General features: G+C 36.1%; 1 protein-coding gene across 3 annotated transcripts in view; it reads right to left on the bottom strand.

The window, feature by feature from the left end:
• Window positions 1–13,910, bottom strand: part of EMB3103 (Pentatricopeptide repeat (PPR) superfamily protein) — a 386,652-nt gene that overhangs the window by 258,122 nt on the left and 114,620 nt on the right. For 2 of the 3 annotated variants that reach the window (XM_089830305.1, XM_089830309.1), the window contains exons 3-5: window positions 12,968–13,231; window positions 12,199–12,501; window positions 6,636–6,740 (exon numbers count right to left, since the gene is read on the bottom strand). In XM_089830305.1, coding sequence (XP_089686431.1) covers window positions 6,636–6,740; window positions 12,199–12,501; window positions 12,968–13,231 — 672 coding nt within the window. The remainder of the gene's footprint in view (window positions 1–6,635; window positions 6,741–12,198; window positions 12,502–12,967; window positions 13,232–13,910) is intronic. The other variant, XM_089830315.1, reaches the window with a different exon arrangement.

Genomic DNA, 13,910 nt, shown 5'->3' with positions numbered 1-13,910 from the left:
AACAATTGCTTTATACTTGGCCACAATGGAAGATAAAGATATAGATAATATGTAACACATGTAGCTACATTGCCATGAAATACCTCCTATTGCCAAGGAGAAAACATAGCCAATAGATAATATGTAACACATATAGCTACACTCCTTGATAAAATAAACAGAAAATCCTTCATATCCATAATGGAGAAAAGATAAACATCAGCCTTTCATTTATTTGAATATTTCTTAAACAAAGATCAGCAAGATATGAGGATGGATGGATTTTTGAGGATGGATGGCTCTGCAACTAGTTCAAATGCGTGATGACATCTGCACCTGATCTTGTGTGTCACGTGTATAGGTGTCATTTAAGGAATATAGGGAAGTGTTGGTCGTGTCAAGTGTCCTGTAGGTGCTGACATGCTGTTGTTTTAAGTGTTTTAGGGATTTCGGATGTGTGTTTTTATTGTGCCCTCGATTGCTTGTGGTTTTTTTTCCCTCGGCCTGGTACACTCGTGTTATGGGAGAGCCGAGTCATGATCGAAGGGAGGGGGATATTATTATGGGAGATGGCTCTTAACGTGTTTCTAAGAGATTTGGTTCTGAGAAACAAGGTGTTAATGCTGTCAAGGCAGGGGAGAAGCCGTCATATAAGAAAATCCTGGCCGATAGTGGTCCTATTTTCTTGGCCTCTGCAGAGTTTGATGGTATTTTACGGAGGCTTCCAGTGGAGGCAGGGTGTGATGGTTCCAAGAGAAATGGAGGATGAACCACAGCTGAGGGAAGTGGACTCGCCCAAGGAGGAGATATCGTCACTGGTGATGGAGGAGGAGAGAATGATAAGGTTCCTTCTCTCGGCCTGAAAATACTTTCTTTATCCCCCAATGAGGACATGATTTCTACAATTAAAGGTGAGCAATCTAGGCTTAAAAGCATTGCAATCTTCTTTGTATGTCTTGATAAGGAGTTTATGTCAGCCAGGAAATTTTTTGATGACTGGCTTGCTACAGTGTGGGGAAAGAAACTTGGAATTTTTGTGACTTACTGTCGTATGATTCAAAATGGTATGTTTGTTGTGTTTTTTAAGAATCATATAATGCAGGAAAGAATTTCAGAAAAGAAGTTTTGGAATGTGGGTAGGTTGTTATTCAGGGCTTATCCTTGGTCTCCAAAATGTAATATTGAAGAAACAGTTGTTCGTGCACCTCCAAATTGGGTGGAGATTAAAAACCTTAATGTTGAATTTTGGTCTTTTATTCCACAAATTCTTAAGCCTTTAGGGTCTGTGCTACAAATTGAATAGTCCCGAGTTACTCTGCCACATTTGAATGCTAGGGTTTTAGTAGCTTTGGCCTCAAAGGTGGATTTTCCAGACATAATTTCCTTAGATTTTGAGGGGGAATCCTTCTGTTGGGATATCTCCTTGCTAGGAAATCCTAGTGCTTGCTTCCATTGCAGATGTAATGGCCATATGAGGAAAGATTGCCCGGCTCTAATGAATCTACAAAAGGAAAAAGCTAATGTGGTGAATAAAAATGGACCTAAAGATAAAAAGAAGGATGATTTGAATTCAATGGTGGGTGAGAAGAATTCTTTAATAGTTTCTGCTAATAATAAGAAGGCTTATGGTGATGTGGATGTTAATAATAATCTTAATTTGCAATCGAGGATCTCAAACCATGTAGATATCCCGACTTCTAATAAATTTATTTCCCTTGCAAATCCTCTTTTTGAAGAAGAGTTTGAAGTTGTACCTGCTAATAGTTTTGCTTTAGGTGTGGTTCCCTCTCCCTCTGCTGCCTCCCTGGCAGGAAATGTTGTTTTAGAAGCCCCCTCTAATAAGGCTTTTATCCCAACCTTGAATGCTCAACAATTGGCCCTTGCTTCCATTAAGGAAAGAGCTTGTAAAATGCAATTGGATAAAAAGTTGTTGCTCCCCCAGTCGGAAGTGCCAGATGCCTCACTTGGATCCCTAGCTTTGGTTAGTCCAAAGTAGGATAAGCAATTCACGGAGGTTGTGAAAAAAAAGAAAAAAAAAAGATTGCAGAAAGGAGTGTTCTTCCTAATGGGGGAAGAGGTAGAAAGAGCTTGCTGGATTGCTTCAACAATTTGTGTAAGAATTCCAAATCTCCCCCTAAATCATGATGATACTACACATTCATAGTTGGAATGTCCGAGGGTTAGAAATGACTGATAGGAAGTTTTTAGTTAGGAGATGGTGTAATAGACTGGATGCTAAAGATATTATTTGTTTACAAGAGATTAAAGTAGTAGGGTTTCAAGCTCACTCTATTTTGAAGTTCTTATGGAACAAAGCAGTTGGTTTTCATTCCAACCATGAAAGGGGGAAAGGAGGGGGTGGCTATTCTGGTCAACCCTAAATGGGAATATCATATCATAGATCATGGTTGCTCTCCTTGCCGGAGAATTATATGGGTGTCATTGAAAACGGATGAGACAGTTTATGGTATATGTAATGTATATGCTTCTGATAACTATAGAGAAAGAGCCGAATTATGGGAATGGTGTTGTTCTAATCTCCCTAAAATTCATTGGGTGTTTGTTGGGGATTTTAATATGGTAGAACATAGAGCTGATAAATCAGGAGGTTTGGCACACTCATGGAAAGGAAATGAATTATTTTTCTGGCATAAATTTAAAAGAAAATTTAATCTGACTGATCCTATGGAAAATATGCATGGAAAATTCCAGGATATCTGGTTCACTTGGTGCAATAATCAGAGAGGTAAACAAAGGGTTTATTGTAGACTGGATAGAGTGTATGGGGAAGTGAACTCAGTGTCCTTCAAACAAGATCAGTATCATGCCCCTGTACAAGTCTTCCCTGCCTCTCTTTCTAATCATTCTCCAATTTACACTTGTTGCCTTGAAGGTGATAAAGATAAGGAGAAGAGGAAAAGGAATGCAAATGCTTTCAAATTGAATATTTCCCTTTTGGATGATACAGACAATCTAGAGGCTATTCAGATGGTCTCGGATCTTACTAATATGAGAAACCCCCTTTTGAATGCCATAGAGTTATGGAATCTGAAGACTGAAACTTGGAAAAATCTTTGTCAAGGTATTGGAAAGAAGTAGGCCATTGATAGTAATAGAGAAGAATCCTTCTAGCGGGAGGAACTTAATAACACGGAAAAAGATCTGCAAATTAGAGGGAATGATGAAATATTAGAAGCTCAACTTGTGAAGAGTAAGCATAACCTTAATATTATTCAGAGGTATAAAATTCAAGGTCAGAAAATCAGAGCCAGGATGCATTGGATTGATGAAGGGGATAAGGGGTCAGGGTACTTCTTTAATATTATTAAAGCCAAATAGAGAAGGGAATTGATAGAGGAGATTCAAGTAGAGGGTAGAAACTCTAAGGAACCAGAAGATATTCAAAAGGCATTCTATCAGTTTTATAAAGACTTGTTTACCTCAAAGATGGGATATGAAGAGCATTCAAAAATGGACGAGTACCTTAGGCCTATCCCACTAAAAGTGTCTGCAGTAGAGCAGGACTCTCAATAAAGGGCTTTCAATAGAGGAAATTGATGCTACCATAGATTCCCTATCTAATGGAAAATCTCCGGGAATAGATGGCCTTTCGGCAAAATTCTATAAGAAGAACAAAAACTGGATAAGTGTTGAACTTCTAAGAGTATATGAGGAGGCATTTTCTAAAAAATCTTTGGGAAAAGATATTAATAAAGGAGTCATTAAGCTTCTTCCAAAAACTGGAGATAAATCACTGGTTAAAAATTGGAGGCCGATTACTTTATTAAACCTTTCTTATAAAATATTAGCCAAAGCCCTAGCCAAGAGAATTGCTCCATTGGTGAGTAGATTCATTTCACAAACTCAAATTGGGTACATACAAGCCAAGTATATACTGGAAAATCTCATTACAAGTTGGGAAGCAATGCATTGGGCAAAAGAGAATGGGCAACAGGTGGCAATGATTTTGTTAGCTTTTGAAAAGGCTTATGATAGAATAGAATGGTGTTTTGTTATTGGTATGCTAAAGGCTTTTGGTTTTCCAAAGAAGTATTGTGATTGGATCAGCATTCTATTTAACGAGGCTTCTACTATTATAGATATTAATGGCAATCTTTCAGAACCCATCAGGTTGCAAAGGTCTATTAGACAGGGCTGCTCGATAGCTCATTTACTATTTGTGATTGCAGCAGATGCTATGTTCTATGTTTTAAGAGCCTCTAAATTAGGACCTCCTGTAAAAGGGATCTCTCTTCCGAACAAGGATGAGTTGATCAATGTGCAATTTGCGGATGATACTTCTCTATTCTTAGGGCTGTCTGAGGGGAACTTTGACAATGCCATGAGGAGGTTGGAGTTCTTTTGCAAGACCTCGGGATCTAGAATAGCTCCATCTAAATCCACAATTTTGGGATGGCAATAGGAGTCACCAAACTGGTTAGTAAGCAAGGGCTAGAACTGGTCAGGGCCTAATGAGGTAGCAAGGTATTTGGGGATTCCATTTTCAGTTGAGCTTAATTTGAATAGCATGTGGGATTGGATCTACAGTAAGATTAGTCAAAAACATGTTAAATGGCAAACTCATTCTCTTTCTTTAGCAGGTAGATTCCAGGTGGTGCAAAAGGTTTTGGCAGCTCATCACTTATATTATGCTTCGGCCTAGTTATTTTTAAGTTCTCAAGTTAATATGATTGACAAGATACTTAGAGATTTTCTTTGGTCAGATGGAAAAGGGAACAAGAAAAGGCATTGTGTCAAATGGGCTTGGTGTTGTCAAGAGAAGAACCAAGGTGGATTGGGATTAAAAGACATTAAAACTCAGGGGTATGCCCTTGCATCTAAGTGGATGGTAAAAGCCCTATGGGGGAATGAGCCATGGAAGCTTCTTATTAGTAATAACATTCTAAGGTCTGTCATTAGAAAAGGGAAATTATGGAAAGATATTCCACTTATGGACATTGTTTTTGGTGATTTCAATACGAAGTTATCAGGGTCCAAGATTTTTCAAGTTTTTTGGAAGGCCTGGATTCATGTGAGGCAGTATATTCTGATGAGGAGAGCAGCAGGAGGACCCCCACACTATCTGGTCAAAGATAGATCTATTTGGTGGGGGCTTTCCTATAATGGAAAACCTTTGGCTTTAACACAAAGCTGTTTGGCCAAGGCCTACAACTTAAAGGGGATTTCCTTGATTCAGGACATTATGGAAGGGGGGCAGATAAGGGAGTGGGAGGATATCAAAAGCAGATTTAGCATCCCGGATTCACAGAAAAAGACATACACTCTTATCAAGAAAGCAATACCAAGTTGTAATCCAAAAGAAATGTTAGATACTAATGGATTCTTAAAAAAGATTAAATGGATTGATGGTAATCTGTTGTCTGAAAGTACGACCAAAAAAGTTTATCTCTATATGAAAAATGACTCCTCTCTCATAACCAGGGTATCTCAGTGTTGGGGGCAAATTAATCCTTTTTCAAGTTGGTCTTTTTTCTTTGAATACATGTGGAAAAGTAAAGCAGAGCCGAAAAAACTTTGTTTCAAGTGTTGCTATTATTTAAAAATTTAGCTGTTGGGAAAGTCCTTTCATCAATTGGTCTTGCTCTTGTGTGTTGTAAAATTTGTAATGTTCATGAGTCATTTGAACATCTTTTTTTTGAATGTTTATATGCACGTAAGATATGGTCCATTTTTTTGGGGTCTCCATGTCTGTAGAACTGTATTAATAGTTTTTCTTGGTCAGAGGTCCTTGCTGGTTATGTGGATAGATTTGATTCTAAATTCAATAGCTTTTGGTCTGTTCTGACTATTGAAGTGTTATGGACTCTATGGAAGGACAGGACTAAAGAAATTTTTCAAGTTGAGGGGAGGAAGCTTACTGAGTTTAATCTTAAACTCACCCATTTTTATATTATGTCACAGGTATCATTGGTTCTCAAAATCACAAGATCAGACTTCATGAAGCTAGTTTGTGAAGGGTGTTTAATGATAAAGAAAGAACAGGTGCAAGCAGCAAAATATATATCAGGATTCCAATCCTTCTTGGCTCCAACAGAAATGGATGATTTGAATTTTGAACAATTATATTAGTGAATGGCAGCTGCATGATGTCCCTCAAACTGAGCTTCCTCAGACAGGATGGGAAAATTCAAAATATAGATAGCGAGGAGCAGGAGCAGGTTGGTGCTGTTCAATCCGGCTGGAGAGCTGATCAGCAGTCTGTTAGAGGTTCAGTCCAAATTCAGGAAGGACAAGGTACAGTACAGCATGATGGTTGGAATACAATGCCCAGTCAAGTTAACAGTCAGAATGAAGCTGAACAAGGGACTCATGAGGAGGTGTCCGACCTCAAGGATGGATAGGGTTAACTTCAATAAGTTAGTATCAGTTTATTAAATTGCTGATCCATGTAATGTAAATAGTAATTGTAATGGACTGTTAGTCAAAAAAAATGATACCGTCACCCCCCTAATTTTGTAAGCGTATATATGCAGGGGGGGTGTGAAAAGTTTGTCTTTTTAGGTTGTTTTTGAGAACTCTGAACTAGTAGTGTAATTATTTATTAAACTATCTTAATAGAAAAAAAGATCAGCAAGATATATTCCCGACAAGGAGTACATACTTTGCATAAAGTGGAAAGGATTCTATGTCTGTACCTCATTAGAAATATGGTCAGAATTATCCAGTTCAGCAAGCACCTTCTTTGCTTTTCCAAAATACCCACTTTTAACATATACCTTCATCAATGAATTCAATACCACCTACAGAAGCATAGAAATATTAAACCTCATAAATGTAACAGACAATACTGCAAATAAGCATGACAAAACCTTTAATTCTGAGAGGTATAAGGTAAAGTTAAATTTAATAGTTATTGGCCATCACAAACAAATCTCAGAAATAGACAGGCACACATCTCATATATAATACAGTTTCTCCTTTTTTTTAAATATTGTACAAAGGCTCCAAACATAACAAAGAAAATGTGCAAATAAAATAAGGAGAAAAGCACAGTCAGCATACACACACACACACACACACACACACACACACACATATATATAGAACTCAACTGCCAATTTCATTCAGTCTATTGGAGTTACATAATTGATTTTTTTACAGCCAACCAATCCTATGCCTTAAAAACTTAACAAGTATTATGATACTTTACTTCTCTGAGTAAATTAAGAGTTTTATTTAAGAATCAGGAAGGGGGCCCTCACAATACCCCACACCAGACCAATTTCATGTTAAAGATAACATATAATGCTCAGAAGTAAAGAAGAGACGCATTTTTTAGTTCAGTAATCAGTTGTGAGATATTCTGAAGCAGTTTCCTTGAGCAGAAGTTAAAACTGCAATCAACATCAGCCTTAAAAAAAGGTTGTTGAAAGTCGAAACAGTCCATTGTTCCTGTGCATGAGTAACAGTTATCTGGTAAGGAAGCTGAAATATATCAATGCAACTCTTTAATGAATGGCAGATAATAGAGATAGAAAAAAATGTTTGGAAATCCATTTTAACCATATAGTCCATGATTACACCAATAGATTTCCTGTATGATTGCCAAATCAATCTGCAAAATAGAAACTTGTAATGAAAGAAGGCAGAGGAAACTGTACTATAGTTAAGCATTTTCTGCTGTAAGCCAAATTCAATTGCAGGTTGTTCATAAGACAGAAAAACTGCAAAAAAAATCTTTGTTGGCCTTACAGAATTCAAAAGTCGTTTTTTCAAGTTCTAAACCAAGAGATTAACATTGAAGACTCCAGGATTGCTGGTGCAAGATTAGGGCAAGATAAGGGCTGATCATTGTATGAAATGTAAATGTTGTTATCTGCTAAAAAGATCAGAGATAATTCCTTGATATCACTGTATTTCGTAAGCTGAAAACTGTAATGTCTGAAAAATGACCATCAATGTAGTCATGCACTATGACTGATTTAATTTTTATGCCATGCTAGTTGTTCTGAAACCTTTAAACAAATAATTAAATCAATTTGAGTTAGAAACTGAGCAGGTTGACTTCAGATATGGCTAAGGCTTCTCCACCCTCATTGGATCAAGTAGATCCAGGTTTTTGCCCTCGGCCACTTCTAATGGGTCAGTTGTTCAGTTCAGCCCTCCATCTGCTTATGATTGAAAGGATGGTTCCCCAGATCTCAGTGTGTACCATGGACTAAGTGAATGCGTTTGTGATCCTATGGGATTGGATGGAGATAAGAAGCTTCTATTGATTTCAGAATCATATTGGCTTCCAGTTCCATTTATATAATGATGCATTGATCAGCCACCCTTTCCATTTCTAGCTACTCATTCCTTATGGGCAAAGGAAAGAAGCTAAAAATAAAATGTTTGATATAAAGCCTAACTACTGAACACTAGGAAAAGTGTAAAAAAATGTCATACAAATTGGAAAGAGTCTAAACGTACAAGTTTCCATTAATAGGAATTTACTTTTGAGGGCTATTACATTGGGGCAACGTTTTCAGGGCATTTCTTCGAGGTAGTGGTACAAAAGCAACAACAAAAGGACCCCTTATAGACTGTTTGCATTAGATTACAAGACAAACACTATAAGCAATAGCTTGGTGACGTGATTCTTAATGAGACGAGGAAGCAATTATGCTTCAACCACAAAGGCCAAGGGATCCATCACATAAGTATTTGGAAAAAGGAAAGGTATACATGATTGAGGTCAATTTAGATGAATAAGGGTGAGCTACAACAATTGACAAAGGCATGCGATGGTAACGTGGAGTCAAAACATGGAGGGGTGGTCACACCTTCATTAGAAGGGGAAGATCAACTATCTAATAGCATTGTTGTTTGAGGCTTTGATATGTCATTCCTTCCAAGTTAGAAGAAGGATGAGGGAAGCAGGTTGTAGCTCTACTAATCAGCAGGTTGTAGCTCTGCTAATCAGGGGCTACCCATTATTTTATTAATCAATGTTTGGTAACCCAGTTTATGTTGAAGACAAAAGAGTTTACAAGTTTTGACATAGCAACTATAGATGGATATTCCTTCTCTTGTAATTAGATCATTTGATAGTTGTAAGTGGTATTGGATGGTCACCCTATTCCACAACATTTATATTATTCATTTAGCAGTTCATATTGTATTAAGGATTCATTGTATGCATTGGAGTCTTCGTGTACAAGTTTCCATTAAGAGGAATTTAATTTTGAGGGCTACTACATTGGGACAATGTTTTCAAGACATTTCTTGGAGGTAGTGGTACAAAAGCAACAACAAAAGGACCCCATATAGACTGTTTGCATTAGATTACAAGACAAACACTATAAGCAATAGCTTGGTGACATGATTCTCAATGAGACAAGGAAGCAATTATGCTTCAACCACAAAGGCCAAGGGATCCATCACAGACGTGTTTGGAAAAAGGAAAGGTATACATGATTGAGGTCAATTTAGATGATAAGGGTGAGCTACAACAATGAACAAAGGCATGCGATGGTAATGAGGGGTCAAAACATGGAGGGGTGGTCACACCTTCTTCGTTAGAAGGGCAAAGATCAACTATCTAATAGCATTGTTGTTTGAGGCTTTGATATTTCATTCCTTCCAATTTAGAAGAAGGATTGAGGGAAGCAAGTTGTAGCTCTACTAATCAGAGGCTACCCATTATTTTATTTATCAATGTTTGGTAGCCCAATTTATGTTGAATACAAAAGAGTTCACAAGTTTTGACATAGCAATTGTAGATGGATATTCCTCATCTTGTAATTAGATGATTCGATAGTTTAAGCAGTATTGGATGGTCACCCTATTCCACAACATTTATATTATTCCTTTAGCAGTTCATATTGTTCATCACCTAGATCCAATGAGTGCTAAGCGTTCCATTTATTCTCATGAGAGATGGATTCATGTTGAATCACTACTCATGAAACATGGGTCAATGAGTTTGACTCAAAATCACACAGTTAAATCATAACAGCAATATCACAAGTTCATATTGTATTAAGGATTCATTGGATCCATTTGTTTGGTGAGTTCACTTTTACGTTCCAAACAATGGTGCTATGTTTTGTTGACCAATGAAGAGAGAGGATTGTGAAACACAAGATAGTTAGATCAATAGAAACGAAGTTGCACACTATTTGGAAAGACAAGGAATGATGAAGGGAGATGGATTGGTGAGTGTTGCATCATTAAGGATTTATCCTAGGGCATTACTACTTTTGAGGAAGGTAGGTATCATCTAGATATTTGAGTTCAAGCATGTACTACTGTTTGACAACATGCCTCCAAATTTTCCACCAAATAGGGATTTCCAACATACTACTGAGTTGATGCCAAGGACTAAGCCCATTATTATTACCCACTATCATCATACTCATGTAATTAAGGTTGAGATAAAGCATACTATACAAGAGTTGTCAGATTTTGGGCACATCAAACCTAGCAATAGCCTATTTGCTTCTTCAATGTTGTAGGTGAATAAGAAAGATGACATCATGAGTGGGAGAAGTTACACCTCTTCACCATGACTACCCCTTGGCAAGAGTCACAACCCTTCATCATTCCTGCCTTCTGAGAAAGTCAATACTTTTCATAATCAGAACTCTTTGAAAGAGTCACAAGCCTTCATTATTGATGCCCATTGAAAGAGTCATAACCTTTCATATTTACAATCTTTTGAGAGAGTCACAACCATTCATAAATTTTTCCTTTTAAAGGAGTCACTTCCTTAGTTCTCTATTGATTCACACCTTCCGTTTTCTCTTCCTCTTTTCCCCCTTTCAAATGAAGTTCTCCTTACTTTGATATCTCATGTTTGAAGGAGTCACAACTTTTCATATCATGCCTTTTGACCATTCATTAAACTTAACTAAATTTTGGTTATGTTCAATTTTATTCTTTTATATTTATAAATTATATTTGATTTTTATACTTTTATATTTTAATTTTATTATTATTAAATCCTATTTCAAAAAATGGGCATTGCAGACTTAATAAATTTATTTCATCATGTCTATTCAGAGTTTCAATACATTAGAATATTGACAAGAGACCGATAAAAGACCCTAATGTCTAAGGTCATCTAATGAGCTAAAAATAATTTTGGAAGAAAAATAAGAAAAAGAGGGGCTCTATGGAATTGGCTTCTGGAAGAAAATAACACCTTTTTGCATTTTGAGATAAAAGCTATTATATCCTTCCTAGGCAGCTATGTAATGGCAGAAGCTTGCAGATAGGAGGATGAAAATCTTCAAATCTCAAAGTCAGAGTGCATCTATTTTCTTTTAGTGAACAGATTTATACAGGGTCTGTGTGCATTTAAAAGGTTTCCAATTGGAATCTATGGTTAGTTTGGTTAGGTTTTTGCTTTGCAAAGATTTTGAGGATATTTGGATAAGTTAGTAGCCTGCTTATTTTTGTAGTAATTCTTTATCATTTAATGGAACTGGATGCAAATATTAGGTGGTTTTGTTTCAAGATTTTATAGAATTATACTTAAGTTTTGTATCCCATTGAAATAACAGAAAACACAAAAACAATTTACTGCTGTTCAGATATTTTAACGTGTTGGAATTTTCTTTTTCTTGTGGAATTCTCATGTGTATATTTTGAATAGGGAATTTACACAAAAGATTGTGTGGGAGCAATGTGTAGACCATGTATGGGAAAGTGATGATAATTACAGTTTTTTACATGCTTCCCATGGTGGCTAATCAACTGATAATAATGAAAGACAAAAGGTCCTTCGTTCTCTAAAATTGCTCTGAATATTCTCTTTTAATATTTCTAAGCTCAAAACACATGGATAGATACAAAATTATCATCTCAAACAAGTGGACACCACTGAAAGAAGGAAAAGTTGCATAAAAAATAATCAAGTGGATGTACAATGTACATCAATGCTATTATTCCATACGAAAAGAGAGGAAAATATTCAATTAATATAAGAAACAATTTCATTGTTATGTTTCTGAGATTGCTTTGCAATCCTACATAAAATCAATATACTTAAAAGTGAATACGTATTTAACATCCACTCATATTTACAAATGAAATATTTAACAAAGCACAAACTTCTGATATGTATGCATGTCACCTTTTTGTATGGTATTCAGAGGTGGTTATAGCAAAAACAAAATTTGACCTATAGACAAGCAGTTTCCTATAACTATGAAATTCTGACAAAGTCAATTGAATGTGCTTCAGCATCAGCAAAAGATTTCATAATATTACCTTGTTAGGTACTATGCCAGAAGATTTCATCTCATCTACTAGTTTCTCAGCCTGTTCATACTTTCCTTTTTCTGCATAAGCATTTAGGAGGGAGCTATAATGAAACTCATTGGCAGAAAGACCCTCATTCTTCATCTGTTGAAAACAAGCTTCAGCTTCTTCATCACGACCATTTGAAGCACAGATAGCTAAAACAGATCCATACATCACTGCATCTAGCTTCAAGCCCTTTCCTTTGAGATCTTTCAAAAAATCACATGCTTTTGAATAACCATGCCGCATTTTTATACAGGCTGAAAGCAACTACACTTGCCACATGCATAAAGATTAGAAGATAGATGTCAGAGAGCTTTGCTGAAATGTCATTCCCCTCCAACGCCCAGATAAATTAACACCCATTCTAGATCATGTGCATTACTGCACATTTCATAAAGAGGTCTAAAAATCATTCATTCCCTAAAGATAATCTCAAAAATGAGTCCCACTCACTATAGTTGATATAAGTTAAACAATATAGAATCAATCAATATCAGTAAACAAAAAAATTAAAAATCTATTGCAAAAGAGAACACCTCTAATTGTAGTTAGGAACATTTAAACACTTCTGGCCGCATATTGTACTAATCATTGCACTTTAAAGGAGGATACCATACCAATCATAAACAAAATAGTGACATATTGAATCTTATATTCTAAAAGAACCCTTCTACTACCATACATCCAGAAGAAATTATCTAGATTTTTTTCTGTTAAGAACAAAAGACTGTACCGTAGAGTATGTAACAATATCTGGAATTAGACCCCCATTCTGCATCTGATCAAACATCTTAAAAGCAGTTTGAGCCCTCCTGTTGGAAATAAGACATTTTAACATTGCATTACATACAAACACATTTGATTTGATATTTTTATCTTTTGAATTGCAGTAGAGATCCAAAGCATTTTTTGGGAGGTGTGCTTTCCCCATTAATGTAATACAACTTGTGTAAGAGGAAGCAGTAACGTTGCCATGTTTCTCCATCCAGTGAAACAGCTGCCACAGATTCAAGAAAGAGTATTAATCAGTATGGCCATTATTGTTCAACACACCACCCCTCCCCATCAACACAAACTCCCTCATCAATTTATAGCAATCGAAGCTCACAATGTAACCTTTGAGATGTAAACATTATAACATTCGACTCCTGTCTGTGCAGCAGATAAAGGATGTCACATTTAGAAATTCAGAGATACTTTAATTCACGCACACATGCTAATGCTTCATTTCTTCAAATATTTTATACTGAATTTACCAGCTTTGAAATTATCAAGAGGGTTGTTCCTTATACCTGATTAATCTTCAGTGAAAGATGTCAACTCAGAGGATCTATGGTTAGTTTGGTTAGGTAATGGCCACCCTAGAAATTTTTCCCAAAAACCCACAAATAACTTAGCACTTTGTATTTGATTGTAGTTCAATTTATTTTTCAATGTGGTTTGTTAAGGATCATTCAAAGTGCAATTTGTGACAATATTGTCTCAACAATTGCATAGAGATATCATAGACATTTCAACAAAAGCTTTGTATGCATATATAAATGTGACCTTTCTGTGAGTAGTTTTCTGATTTGCAAATGTTGAATGTCTTAAACAACACTCAGAAATAAATACACAGTGCCTAATGCAAATTGAACATGAATATATAATTTAACAATCATTCATCAAGACAGAGT

The sequence above is a fragment of the Cupressus sempervirens genome, chromosome 1 (genome assembly GCF_028749045.1).
Source record: "Cupressus sempervirens isolate cs-2001-9-10 chromosome 1, ASM2874904v1, whole genome shotgun sequence".
In the NCBI taxonomy this organism is placed as follows: Eukaryota; Viridiplantae; Streptophyta; class Pinopsida; order Cupressales; family Cupressaceae; genus Cupressus; species Cupressus sempervirens.
The sequence above is the reverse complement of the archived record's forward strand: the minus strand, read 5'-3'. Positions and strand labels throughout refer to the sequence as shown.